This window comes from Erythrolamprus reginae, chromosome 3 (genome assembly GCF_031021105.1).
Source record: "Erythrolamprus reginae isolate rEryReg1 chromosome 3, rEryReg1.hap1, whole genome shotgun sequence".
Lineage (NCBI taxonomy): Eukaryota > Metazoa > Chordata > Lepidosauria > Squamata > Dipsadidae > Erythrolamprus > Erythrolamprus reginae.
The window spans coordinates 202,070,366-202,085,146 of NC_091952.1; the positions used below are offsets into that span (position 1 = coordinate 202,070,366).

The window sequence follows — 14,781 nt, forward strand, 5'->3', positions numbered from 1 at the left end:
ATTAAACTGCCAGTATAAACTCATTAGGTCAGCAAAAAAATAGTATTTGATTAGCGATTAGATTTACAATGTGTATTTAAGGAGATTCCTGTAGGGCTATAAAGTGTAATTAATGAAAATTATAGTAAACTGGAAATTATGGATAAATGTCTTTTCACATATACTGTAATGATGTTTCAAATAGATTTCATGTTTTAGTTTTACATGTTGTTTTTCTGCTTTTCAGTATAAATGTTCTGTTACAGACAACACTTAATTTAAAAAAAGCATAGTTTATATAGCTGTCAGCAATTCAGTGACATGTATAAGGAAATTCATTTTTTACTATTTTTCAACATTTAATTTCCAACTATCTAAAAAATGTAATTCAGGAGTAGACTGAGTTTTGTGTTCCATTTGTAAAAATGCTTTAAAAGTCCTTAACATAAACACACCTTTCCGATTTGTTTCTAACTATTCATCAGTTACTGCAATAAAACCAGAGTCTGAAACAATAGGATAATGGTGCGTTTGATATGGTTACCGACACAACACTCCCTAACTCCTTTGGTAAATTATTTTGCTGGAGGCTACATTTTATGTTGGGAGTTGGTGGAGGCGTGAATAATTCACCACTTATGAAGCTTCAGAGTTGAGTTGAGCCGCAGCATGTTGAACTGCCCTTTGATGCCGACTGGTTGAACAGGTTTCTGTTCTACCAAGGAACTGGTTTGACAGGACTGTTATGCCAACAAATTCTGGTATGATTCCATGTTCCAGAGAATGCAAAAACCTGCCCAGCCAGTTAAATGAAAGACATATTAGGTTATCCATTGCACATTGTATATATCTTAGGTGCAGCAGAACTCCTCTCTGCATTCTGTAGCATGGTCCACTGGGACTTTCTCAACCTATATAAGCTTGATCTTTATCAGCTTAGGGAAGCTTAATAAATGTCATTGACGATCAAGAACAGAATCAGACAAACCTGTTTCAGTTTTTAAAAGGTAAGTTTTGAAAGCATCAATTTAATACTATATTACTTCTGAAATTTAATTCTGGATGCTGTACAAATAGGCCATTTATTATTTTGTGTGTGTTCCTTGGTGAATATATTTTTTATGTATCCGTATGTAGTTATGGCTTGCATCAGTTTGTCACTTCATTGAGTGATTGTTTTTCATCAAATTTCATTTAACAGTTACATTTCAAGCAAAGATTATTATAGAAACATCTCTAAAATAGGGAAATGGTTTTAAAGATGGATAGCTGAATTGTAGCCTGATCATTGCCTATTGTGATGCAGTGATCCAGTATAAATTGGTTTGTTGTGCTGCAATGTAACTCTTTGCATATTTATTCAAAGTTTTTGTTGGTCTTATGCTAAACTGAATAGGCGTTATATTGTCATATCTTTATTGCGTAGAATAGATGGTAACTCAATCAATTTTAGGACAGAATTTTTTTTAAAAGGAAAGGTTACACACATAAGAGCTGTTTTTCATTGCAACATCAGTTTTTCATATTTCTAATTAATTTGAATTAATTATTTAACATATCAGATTGTTATTTTGACAGAAATTCAGACAAATCTTGATTCAGCACAATTGTATAAATTGTCCACTAGAAGGGCAGTTTGTCTTTTGCAATTATAAGTAGGGCCTGTACATACTGACATTGTGTTCCAAAGTATAAACCAAAATGTAGCTCTACCTTATTTTAGGTGTTTAGGGTATGGATCTTATTATATATACAGGTAGTGTCATGTAAGAATTAGACATCTTTGAAAACAAAGGCTGTAGAATCTGGTGACTGATTAACTTGCTGAAGCTAAGTAGTATATTGGCTGAGCTGAACAGAAAGGAATGAAGACAGGTTTTGTCATGTCTGTTAGGACAAAATAACTTTTGTTTCACATAAATGTGACTTTTGTATTCCTCTTTCAACTGGATTTAAAACAAAAAGAAATATACTTTGTACTTCCTCTTCCTAAGGGTAGCTGTTGTAATATGAATTTTAAAAGAAATAATTAAGAATCTTTCTAATTACAAGGTAAGTAAAAATATCAGTGTCTATTGGGCAATGTTTAATGCTTAACTGCTCAGATTATTCTAGAGACTCTTTTCAATAAAAAAATAAATATAGCTTTGGTCTCTGCAAATATCCAAGCTGAGAAACAGCTACTGTATTTTTATTTATTCTTTGAGACAATCCCAAATAGCTCTTATTGGTTTAGCAGAGAATTGCATACTTACCGTATTTTTAAAAATATACTAGGCAATACTAGGTAAACTATTTTGAAATATTTTAGACAATGTGGCCTCATCAAGTTAAAAGCTGCTATTATTCAAAACAATTTAATTGTTGAACTTAGCAGCTTAATTCTATGCATGTTGACATAGAAATTACTGTTTCTAAATACAGTGGCATTCCCTCTAAATACAAATGGATCAGATTGCAACCTTATATGCTTATTCAACTAGAGATTTATCTCGTTAAATTTGAACCATGTTTATTTTGGTTAAAAGTCAAAGTGAATTCAGTAAGACCTCCTTCTCAGTCTTAATAATACACAACAGTGCTGCACTACAATGAAAAATTGCAAATAACTGCATGGATCTTAATTGATCATACTCAGGAGTAATTGTAACTGAATTTCATGTCAGTTAGTTTCCATTTATGAAACAAAATTTATCTTCACTTTTTATCCTCCCTGCTCTCCAACTCATATCTGTCCCAGATCTGCTCTGGAATGATGGAATGATCTTATTTGGAGATACATAATGCTAGATAAAGATTAAGCATCTATTTTGTTGATAAAATAGTATCAACCCACATAACATCCTTTAGCAGTCAAATGGAAGTATATATTCATGGATTCGAAAAATGTATGAGCCTGGATTTTTGAAAAAGGCAACAAAACCAAACACCTTGAACAAATTTCAGTGCTGGTTACATGAATTTATAAAATATTTTTCTGCTCCTCAATGCTTTTAATCTAGTATCTACAGTCCATAGTGCAAGTCTGTATATATTGACTCAGAAATAAAGCTCATGCACTTCAAAAAGGCTCACTCACAAGTGACTATAGGGCTCTTCTGCTTGGCTGCTATCTCTTTGTATACATGTCGAAGGAAGGAATGGTGCTTCTAGGTGACTCTCAAAGCCAATACTCATTCCAGTAAGAGCAGGAAAAAGGCATTACTATTTTTTGACTTTTTCTAGTGTCCCTCCCATTTACTGCCAACCCAAAACATTTGGGTATGCAAGAAAAAAGAACAAAGCTTAGGATTTTTGCCAAACCTCAATGCCAGTACATCAATGGATACTTATGCCAGCTGCATGAATGTCTGTAGATTTCCTTGTCAAATGAGCAGGACATCCAATTCATCCTGCAGCCCTTTCCGTCAGCTTTGGGGTGAACGTACAACCACTCCATCATTCATGCTTCAATACGAAAATTAAATATTTCAGTTTTAATTAAATATTTCTTAGTTATCAAGACGTATTAAGACAATCTCTTTGACAAAGGAAAGAGCACTTTGGTAGGTTTTGGATAATGATAAATGGTAACAAATTCCTAATGATTGAATGTTTATATACTTAATTTGACAACTATGTTTTTAAAAATGATTTAATGCACAGTATGTCCCTTACAGGCTGTTTAAAAAAATTAAAATTTACACACTGGCCCTGCATACAATAGGACAAATATATCATATTTTTGGAGTATAAGACACACCTTTTTACCCACCCATCCCGAAAAAAGGGTGAAACTTAAGCGCATCTTATACACCGAATGTAACTCCATCCACCACCCACCTTTGGCCTCTGCCTCCCAGCAATTTACCGCCTTGCAGAAAACAGAACAGAGCCTGTTAAGCCAAACAACTCATATTTCCGACTCGGCTGCAAAGCAAGCCACATGCTAAAATGAAAGTGAAATTAAAGTGCAGCTTTAGCTGCAAGGAGGCAAACTGGGAGCAAGGTAGAGGCAATTTTATTTTCTTGTGCTAATTAGTATAAGGGCAGTCCTACTGGTCAGTCCTAGAGGAGATCAACCCTGACTGCTTTTTAGAAAGCCACATCCTGAAGATGAAACTCAAATACAGTGGTACCTCGGTTAACAACCAACCTTGTTTTGGAGAACAACTATTTAGGTTAACAACCAACCTTCCGGAACAGATTGTGGTTGTTAACCGAGGTACCACTGTATTTGAATTTCATCTTCAGGATGTGGCTTTCTAAAGAGCAGTCAGGGTTGATCTCCTCTAGGACTGACCAGTAGGATCGCCTTGCAGTCCAAGCGACTTGCAGGAATCTTCTCCAGAGCCAGTTCAAAGGCCTCAATTCTTTGGCACTCAGCCTTTCTTATGGTCCAACTTTCACAGCCATACATTGCAACTGGGAAAACCATATCCTTGACTATATACACTTTTGTTAGCAGGGTGATGTCTCTGCTTTTTAGTATGCTATCTAGATTTTCCATACCGTTCCACCCCAGGATCAAGCATCTTTTAATTTCTTGGCTGCAGTCCCCATCTGCAGTGATCTTGGAGCCCAGGAAAATAAATCTGTCAATACCTCCATTTCTTCCCCATCTATTTGCCAGGAATTGCGGGGGCCAGATGCCATGATCTTAGTTTTCTTAATGTTGAGTTTCAAGCCAACATTTGCACTCTCCTACTTCACCTCCATCAAGCTCTTTTGTTCCTCTTCACTTTCTTCCATTAATGTGGTATCATCTGCATATCTGAGGTTGTTGATATTTCTCCTGGCAATCTTAATTCCAACTTTTGATTCATCTGGTCTGCCTTTCTTATGATGTGCTCTGCATATAAGTTAAATAGCAAATAAGCAACATACAGCCTTGCCAGACTCCTTTCCCAATTTTGAACCATTCAGTGGTTCTGTGTCCAGTTCTCGTTGTTGCTTCTTGAACTGCATATAGATTTCTCAAGAGACGAATAAGATGGTCTGCTACTCCCATCTCTTTAAGAACTTACCACAATTTGTTGTGATCTACACAATCAAAGATGAGTCTACGGAGAGGGGCAGCATACAAATCTAATAAATTATTATTATTAAGCAATGAAGTAGATGTTTTTCTGTAGTAGTATACTATAGAAATAATGTATCTGAACTTACTTCATCACATAATCTGAATTGAGTTATAAAAAAACCCCTTCTTTTTATACCTAGAGCACTTCTAATCTGTCTAATCTAGTACTACTATTCTAATTGGCAAGGTCAATGCAACATCCTGGAACTTCTCACATCACCAGCTCTTTTCTTTTTAACTGGAAATGTCAAAGTTTAATTGAGGCCTTCTGCATGAAGGAAGCATGGACTCTATCACTTAACTGTGAATTCCTTACTAGTTAAAGAAATTGAATAAATATGCACTAGGATTTCTGGAATGCCCTACATCTTTATGACACAAAACAAACAGTAGTTAGCAGGAAGACTAACATAAAATAATTGTCTGAAAAAATCCAAGGAATGCAGTATTTTCCTGAAATATGTATATAGAGTAAAATTTCACACAGAAGTCTTTATCACAAGTCTAAATGACTAATGTTTATTTGATTACATCAATTTTTAAAAACTTTAAAACAGAAGAGGCCTCAAGGAGCATTCCTTAAACATAATCTGATTCAAATAGCAATTACATAATACTTACAGGTATAAAAATATTTTCGGCTAATACTGCTCAGCAAACCTATTAAGTACCATAAAGTATACAACTACAGGCACTGAAAAACTTCTCATGCATGTTGAGCATTTAATACAAATAATACCATTACAGAAGGCAACTGGATTCTTTTATAATAATGAGTTTAGAATGTACATTTGTAGAAAGCAAAACTTAAGAAGTTGCAAGTTACAAATGCATTATATTTATACTGATAGCAGTATAATGTATGTTTTGTATGTCAACTCATTTCCCTAGGGAGGTATCTCTTTTAAAACATGATTGCTGTCCAAGAAAATAGTGTAAAAAATAGAGATGATTCAACAATCCTGCAATTTAAATGATATTTGTATATACTGTACTTGATGCACTATTAACTAAAATCTTTCACTAGGAAAAATTATTCATACAGCACAGCACATTCTTGCAGCTTATTCTGATAACAGTAAAATAATTACAGTATATTAAAATTATCCTAAATTTTAGTATGATTTCAAGTATCATAAATGTTATATGACACATTATTAAAAAAAACTAGAATAGATTTTAGTCCCAATGTATTTATAAACTTACTGAGTGATTTTCCTTAGGAAATAGAAAACTATTTTTATTCAGTTATGGCAAAAAAGAAATAACAGGAAATAGAAGTTACATTTTTTTAAAAATCCCTGCTAAATGTCCATAACAAAAAAGTAATAAAAATAAATGTAAATAAGAGGGCAACATCTAAGTCAGGTAAGTCTATTGCTATCACCAATGTATTAAGTACTTTAAAATGTCTTTGTGTTCCTATCTATATTTGACCAGCACAATTAGTGCTAATTCTTTTGTTTTATTATCTGTCTATGGATTTTATTCCTCCTAGACAAATGACTCACACTGTAGTATATTTCACTCTGAATCCATTGAGAAGTATTCTTTTCATGGGAACTCAACACCGAGTTAGTTGTAATGTCATCTCATTAACTATGAACATCAAACAGTTCAAACAGTACTTCCCTATTTTGTTTCTACAATAAAAACTTAATGCAACAGATTTCTAACTACAAATAAACAGATGGCCATTTAAATAGTTTAAATGTTTACATATTCATTCATATACAAATGTTTGTATATTCATTTCTGACCCAAACAGATATAACTCTATGGAAGATATACATGATACCCTTGGATTTTCAGTAATAATATAAAATAAAACATTTATTGAAATCTAAATTTGGGAAAGGATTATTTACTTTTATAAAGCCAAATCTTTAGTTAAGTTTATTCTATGGAAAATTGAATCTAAACATCATACAAGTAGTACTCAACTTACAACCACAATGGAACCCAAAATTTCTGATGCCAAACGAGACATTTGTTAAGTGACCTTTGCCACAGTTTACAACCTTTCTTGACAGTTGCTAAATGAATCACTGCAGTTGTTAAGTTATTAATACAGTTGTTGGGAATTTGGCTTCCCCATTGATTTTGCTTGTCAAAAGATTGCTAAAGTGGATCACATGACCTTGTGACACAGCAAGTCATAAGTATGAACCTATTGCCAAGCTTCTGAATTTTGATGACATGATCCTAGGAATGCTGCAAAGATAAGTGTGAAAAATGGTCATAAATTACTTTTTTCAGTGCCACTGTAACATTGGTCACTAATTGAACTGTTGTAAATTGAGAACTATCTTTAATTGCAATCTTTTGCATATATTTTTCAATAAGATTGCACATATTTTTAAATAAGATCCCGCAATGAAAGTCAATTTACATATGTAACAAATGTTTACATTTGCAACGCTTTTCAATTTCATTAAGGAAGAAGCTTGAGGAGAGATGTGACAAGTCAGATTTCACTGACAGCATGTGTAACATGTTGTGTATTGTAGACCAGAGAAATCATATTGTTTTACATTATGAGCAAATTGATAAGAACTGTCTTATCAACTTTTTAGCTCTCAGAATTCTAGATTTGCTAGATTTGGGGACAGTCAATAAAGCCAAATACTGTATTGTAATATATGATTTGGGATCATAAAATGAAAGTACTTCTTTATAGGGTATACACTATGCACAGTAACTTACTATAATCTACATCAGTGATGGTGAACCTATAGCACGGTGTACCGGGCTGGGGGGCACTCAGAGCCCTCTGTGGGCATGCGTGGTGGTGTCCCAGCAGAGTATGTCATAGGGTTTCCTGCCTGATTAGGAAGACCTGACTAGATGACCTCGAAGGTCCCTTCCAATTCTATTATTCTGACTATTATGGGCGAACAACCATGGCAAAAAAAAAAAATCAACAGAAATTCTAAATTCCAGTACTAAGTTGAAGACCAGTAATTTTATTGATCAGAATCTGTGGAACATTAGCAGAAGAGGCCAGTTTTGCTCATGTCTCACCAAAAACTTGGTGAATCTGACCATTCTAGTAAATAAAATTTAAACCAGATAAATCTTTGGTTTAATCCAGCAGTTTATATGGCTGGAATAACTAGTATATGTAAAATATCTGAGCATGTTAGACAACTAATGCATAATTAAAATCAAGATAGGCAAGAATACATATCCCAAGTTTCCTTTTTTGCACTGTATCTCAAAGTAATGAAGGTAATAGCTAAATTCTTACAAGTCTTCAAAATTTGGTCTAGATTTGAGGTTGATGGACACAACTCCTCTTGCAGGAATAGAATGAAGCTGTTCTTTATCCTATTCCCAAATGTACTTTGGACATGCCTTGAGGTCTCTTCTGGTTGAGACTTTCCGAAAAGCTTATGTTCAGCATTTAGCACATTATTATATTCAGGACAGAAAACAGTTTTCCCCCCCCCCCCCTCATATAGCCTATAGCAAGGAAAACTCATTTCTAGGCAAATAAGAACACTTATTTCTAATTCTCTAAGAACTGACAATTGGATCTTTCTGTTTAATCTCAAGGGTATGAATGCAGCCTTAGGCTTTGAATTAGTTACTTGGAACTGCTGTGCTGAAGGGCAGGAATAAACAACTGCATCAAAAAATATGTTTGGAGGCCTGTTAAGCCCAATATTGTACAGTATTCCTATAGCATGTTTGTAGCCAATGTGCTTTGCCAGAGTAACTTACATTTCTATATTGTTTTTGCTATTTTATCTCCTCTCTTTCCTTGATACTGTTGCCTCTTCCTCTGTATTTCCACAAAAGCACCCACCCCAGGGATTTATTTATTTTGAAGATGATGATGATGATGAATACTGATTTGCTACCTAGGATGATATGATGATATCCATTGTCCCACCTTTAACAATTCTATTCCCCCTTAACAGGTCTCTTCATATCTCCCAATACTTCAGGGCCCCTTTCCTTTCTTCTTTCTTTCCTTTCTTTAACAAATAGAAACAACTATCTGATTCTAAAAACAAGGCCGAATTTAAAGATCTTATGCTACATTAAAACGCATTAATTCCATAAACAAAAGGCCTCTTGCGGGCGTTCAGAGTTCAGCGGTTCCAATCTGCTCCTCGGAATGAACCGGCAGAGGGACGGGATCGCTTAGGCGAGAGATGTGCTAAAAAGTTTCTCCCCTCAGCTATTCTATGGGGAAGGTCGGAAAGGAAACTCTACACGCGCCCCATGAACTCGTTCTCCTTTCGTTTCTTCTTTCTGTGGCGGCTCCAATTGGAGGCCGGGCCCACCGAGCCGGACTTCTTCCTGACAATTTTGAAAAGAAGGGGGACATTATTTTTTTCCCCCAGCCGCCGCGAAACAGCCTCCGGCCAGCAGGGGCAGCTGGGTTGTTCCGGAAGCCCCGCGACTCAAATGTCGGCTCTCCCGCCGCAGGCAGCGGGCCAAGAACGAACAACGCCGCAGCTTAGCGGGCTGGGAAAAAAGAGAAGCATCTTCCTTCGCTCGCCTTGTCCCTGTCCTGCCGTTCAATGAAAGGTATTAAAACGCCGCCGGATGAACCGCGCGCCGGAGCCCGCCCTTTTGGGCAGCCACGAGCGGCCCGCCGCCTTCGTCCCCTCAGGAGCGGGTTCTTTCCGGGCTCGCTTCGCCATCGTTCGCGGTCCCTGCACGGAGCTTTCCCTGTCTGAGGCAAAACTCTCCCCTCCCTCCCTCAACCCCCCCCCCAGCACCGAAAAGGGCCGTTTCTTAAAAAAACACCTAAAAAACAAAGGGCTCCGCTTCGCCTCTTTCGAGCCGCCGAAAGTTTCCCTTTCCGTCGGAGGCAGGGGTTGCGCGCGCCATGTTGCGGCCAAAAGGGCTAATATCGCTGTTTTTCCCCTTGGGCCGTTTTGAAACGGGAAAGAAACCCGCCCTTTTCAAACTCTGGGAGAAATAATAGTCTGCCCCCTCAGGAGGCGTGTCCGCTGTGTGTCGTGCTGCCGTGTAGCGAAGTTTTTAACCGCTGCGTGGCGGGCAGGAATTGAAGCGATCCAAATAGGTTTAGAATGCTCCCTCGAGGCGAAATTACCTGGAAGGCGTCAGATTTCTCAGAGTTAACTGTTGAGTACTTACAGGGGGTGGACAAAAAAATGGAAACATCTTGAAAAAATCATCAAAATATCTTTTAATATGGTGTTGGTCCACCTTTTGCAGCTAATACAGCCTCAATTCTCTGAGGTATTGATTCATACAAATTGTGAATTGTTTCCAAAGGAATTTTAGCCCATTCTTCAGTTAAAGCATCTTCCAGTTCTTTTAGAGACAATGTTGGTGGAAATCGGCTTCTTACTTGAATCTCTAAAATCGACCATAAATGCTCAATAATGTTGAGGTCTGGTGATTTTGGTGGGCAGATGAGATGCTGAACTTCATTAGAATGTTCCTCTGTGCAATTCTTTAACAGTTCTTGCTCTATGGATTGGTGCATTATTATCTTGAAAGATGGCATCCCTCTCTGGAAACAGTTCTTGAACCATAGGATGAATTTGGCCGTCCAAAAGTCCTAAATAGTGATGGCTGTTAATGAAGGGAAATCATTCGCCCAGCGGATTTCAAAGAAATAGCACCCCAGATCATCACTGAACCCTCGCCATGTTTGACGGTTGGAAGAAGGCAGTCTGGATGAAATGATTCTTTTGGCTGTCTCCAAACGTAAACCCAGCCGGAGGGATGATTTGTCAGAGAAAATCACATTTTGCCACTGCTCGAAGGACCATTTCTGGTGCTTTCTACACCACTCTAAACGCTTTGAAACATTTGTCTTTGAGAGCAGAGGTTTTCTAATTGCAGTTCTTCCATGGAATCCAGATTTGTGAAGCTCCCTTGTGAAAACTGGGTTCTGTACGTGTCTATTGAGCTCTGCAGTGATTTTAGGAGCTGTGGTCTTGCTCTAACAATTTGCTTTAGAGTCCGACAGCCTCTCTCAGACAACTTCGACTTTCGACCAGACCTGTGCTTGGCTGAGGATGTTTTCCCTTCTCTTTCAAAAGCAGTCATTACTTTTGAAACATTACTTCTTGAAACGCCAAACATTCGGGCACTTTCTGTTACACTAGCGCCTGACATTCGAGCACCAACAATTTGGCCTCTTTGAAAGTCTGAGAGATCTGCCATTTCTAGAAGGTTATAACCAATTTCCTTGAATTTCTGTAAGAAAAAAAGGTAGTTTAAAAAAACATATCAAATAACATATTTTTTTTAAAAAAGCATTAAAGTATGTCAAGTTTTGATTGATTAGAACATGTTCAAACCACAGGGAGGGTGTAGGCCCTGTTTCCTCCCAGGAGATTCCTAGAGAGGCGCCACGGAGGCTTCTCCCCGCCTTTTTCATCCCTGTTTCTCCCAGGAAATTCCTAGAGGCCCCACGGAGACTTCTCCCCGCCTTGTCCAGCCCTGTTTCTCCCAGGAGATTCCTAGAGAGGTCCCACGGAGGCTTCTCCATGCCTTTTCTGGTTAGTTTCAGAGGCTTGGATTTGTAAGTGGAAAATGGTTCTTGAGATAAGGCAAAAAAATCTTGAACACCCGGTTTTTATCTAGAAAAGTTTAATCACGGCCATCTTGGGCTTTTCTGGGCTGCCAGAGGAGCCTTTTGGTGGCGCGTAAGGAGGCTTTGGCAGTCCAGAGTGAAGCATTTTCCTTTCTCTGGTGCTTAGAGAGGGAATAAACCTCTGCCAGCACCCAGAGAAAAGAAACACTGCATTTGCTTAGGAATAGACCTAGCCCTCTCTTTATCTCTTAAGTACTGACATCTGCCTAAAAAACTATGTTTCTCCATTTCTCATCAAGGCAAATATAATATTCTGTTTTTTTAATGTTTCCTAGAATATTTCATTTTTCTATGAGAGAGGTGGGTGCTAACTTCCTGCAATGTAATCTATAGCTAGCAGAATAATATAATTAATTTTATTGCAACATGTTGTTGTTAGGTACGAAGTTGTGTTTGGCCTGTTGTGACCCATGGAAAAGGTTCCTCCAAGCCTTCCTGTCCTCTACCATCCCCAGGAGTCCATTTAAGTTCATGCCGACTGCTGCATCCAGCCACCTCGTTCTCTGTCCTCCCCCTTCTTCTTTTGCCCTCAATCATTCCGAGCATTAGGCTTTTCTCCAGTGAGTCCTTTCTTTTTATTAGGTGGCCAAAGTATTTTATTATAAAAGCATAATCATTTTTAAAACCTCATTCCTTTATGTTTCTTCTTGCAAAAGCCAATTATGGCTTTTGTTTAATTCTTCAGGAACAACTTGCCTTTTGACGACAATGAAAAGACAGCTTTCTAATGGTTCCCATATAATTTTTTTTAATGCAATGATTAATCAAGATCTAAAAATAATTATGTAGATTGATCACAATAACTATAATTTAATAATCTATATTCTAAACATTGTATCTGTCATTGTAGGAATTCAGTTTTCTGGAAACAACGCTCCCTAACTGTTATGTAAACCTGAAGATAGCCAAACATCAAGAATTCAGAAAAAAATTGAATAACTATAAACAGATAAAATGAGTGCTTCTGGAGGGAATTGTGCAAGTCCCAACTCTACAGAACCTGCAGCTGATTGTTTCAAGGAACTGTGGTCCAAACTGAAAGAATGTCATGATAAAGATGTCAAAGGTATGGTTGCTTTGTGTATTTAATCATCGGCAAATTAATATTGATTGAATGGATATGTGTGCATTTTAATCTGGGTTTTTTTTGTTTTTAGATTTAACTGTTAACTTTAATTAATTGGATTTCGATGTACACTACATTGTCCTGAGTCCTCAGAGAGGGGAGTCATATAAATCCGATTAATAAATAAGTAAATTAAATAAATTAAATGAATAAATAAATAAATATTAATAGTCATGGGTTAGTTCTAAAATAGCAACAGCTGTAAAATAATGTAACACCTAAAAAAAACTTGTATCAATAACAGGCCGTTTCTGGCCTCCATATGGTCTCTGGAGGGCAGGTGAAGCTGTTTTTGCCCTCCCCAGGTATTGAATTATGGGTATGGGCACTTGCGCACGCGCAATCCTTACTGAGTTCATGTGGTTAGGATTCACCTTTTAATACCATGCTTCCCCCAAAATAAGACCCTGTCTTATTTTTTTTCAACCCTGAAATAAGTGCTTGGCCTTATTGCCATGCACTCAAAAGCCTGATTGGGTTTATTATCAGGGGATGTGTTATTTTGGGGCAAACAGAGTATTTTTCTTAGTTTTTCATTGACTTTTTTGCCCTGTATATTTAGTGAGATCTTATCACAGATTGCAGTAAATATTAAGTATATAGTGCATAGATTAAGCAAAAGGTACACAAGATACATTGAGTTGATATAAGTTGAATTCTATATAATTTTTCTTTTGTTATCATATTTAGAAAATAATAATGATGGATTATACAGGAGTATAATCCTGTAATATCTTTTAAATCGGAAGCAAATCCAATTGTGTTCATTAGTCAGTCTTACAAAGCCAAAAAGGTGTAATCATGATAGAAATTCTAACTAGGATATTTCTGTATGTTTAGAGAAATCCCCAAGTTCCATATATGTAGATCAACAAAAGATACTATCAGATTCCAAGAATCAAAGAGAAAACTGTTATCCTATTTTATCTAGCTTATTATCATAGAAAAGTACCATGGGATATTAAGAACTTATTACAGCAATCCACTAGTGAAACTGATATCAATAGCTAAGAAGATTAAGATCGAGAAGACAGAATAATATCTGAAAATCTGTTTCATGAAATAATTAAAGCAGTCTTAAGATATATGACATAACAACAATTAAATTTTAATTGATTATACGTATCTGCTAAAATATCTGGTTGACATTTGGAGCAATGATGTATAAAATTGCTGGTGTGAAATAAAATCATTGTCTTATTTTTCAAAACTTTTAATAGCAAGTTTAAAAGAGCCTTATAAAACCTATTGGAATATTAATTACTGTACTTCTATAGTCTATTAAGTAAATATACAGTATTTCTAAGACTTAGCTTATTCCACCGCTGAGTTTGATAATTCATGGGATACTGTCAGCAGAGTGCATGTTGAGGTATCACAAGTATAAGATTTGCCTGTCTAGGGAGTATATCCATGTCATGGAACCACATAATAGAAAACTGAGTATTAAATTTTAAACATTAGGAAAAAATGAGGGTAAACTTTCAAAATAGTTAGGAACTATAACCGAAAACATATTATGTATATTAAGAAAAAAGGTATCATTTTGGGAGTCTAATGAGGGTTGTAGGTGTGTCACTGCAGACAAATAAAGTGGATTTTTTCATGTTCTGAAACTTTGTTACTGCATGGTAAATTTAGAATCGGCATGATTTTATCAAAAAAACATGCCCAAAGGATTGTTTTTTCAAAAGACGCTGATTGTACACTGGAACCATATGGTGATATATAAGGCAAACACAGACTTGTCTGGATATGTTTCTGAAGTCTATAAATAAAAAATTAAATCTGACTCATGATTTTTAATTTTAGATGTCAGCAAAATATGCTTTATAGAAGTCTATAATCAGCGAGCTTTGTTTTTTAGTTATGTTTGTATAGACGCTCCAAAATATCATATTTTATGTATTGTTTATTTTTATTTTTAATAAGCATGAGATAAATGTGATCAAGTAGACAATACACTGTGCTTAATACTAGCTGCTTTGGCTTAAAATACATGTTTCTTAGTAAAAGTTATAT

General features: G+C 36.2%; 1 protein-coding gene across 3 annotated transcripts in view; it reads left to right on the forward strand.

The window, feature by feature from the left end:
• The first annotated feature begins 811 nt into the window (after positions 1-811).
• RBBP8 (RB binding protein 8, endonuclease) overlaps positions 812-14,781 on the forward strand; it is a 52,942-nt gene continuing 38,972 nt past the window's right edge. For 2 of the 3 annotated variants that reach the window (XM_070747626.1, XM_070747628.1), the window contains exons 1-2: positions 9,383-9,583; positions 12,484-12,699. In XM_070747626.1, the coding sequence (XP_070603727.1) occupies positions 12,588-12,699 (112 nt within the window). In that variant the 5' untranslated portion in view covers positions 9,383-9,583; positions 12,484-12,587. Of the gene's footprint in view, positions 987-9,382; positions 9,584-12,483; positions 12,700-14,781 lie in introns of those variants that run through there. The other variant, XM_070747627.1, reaches the window with a different exon arrangement.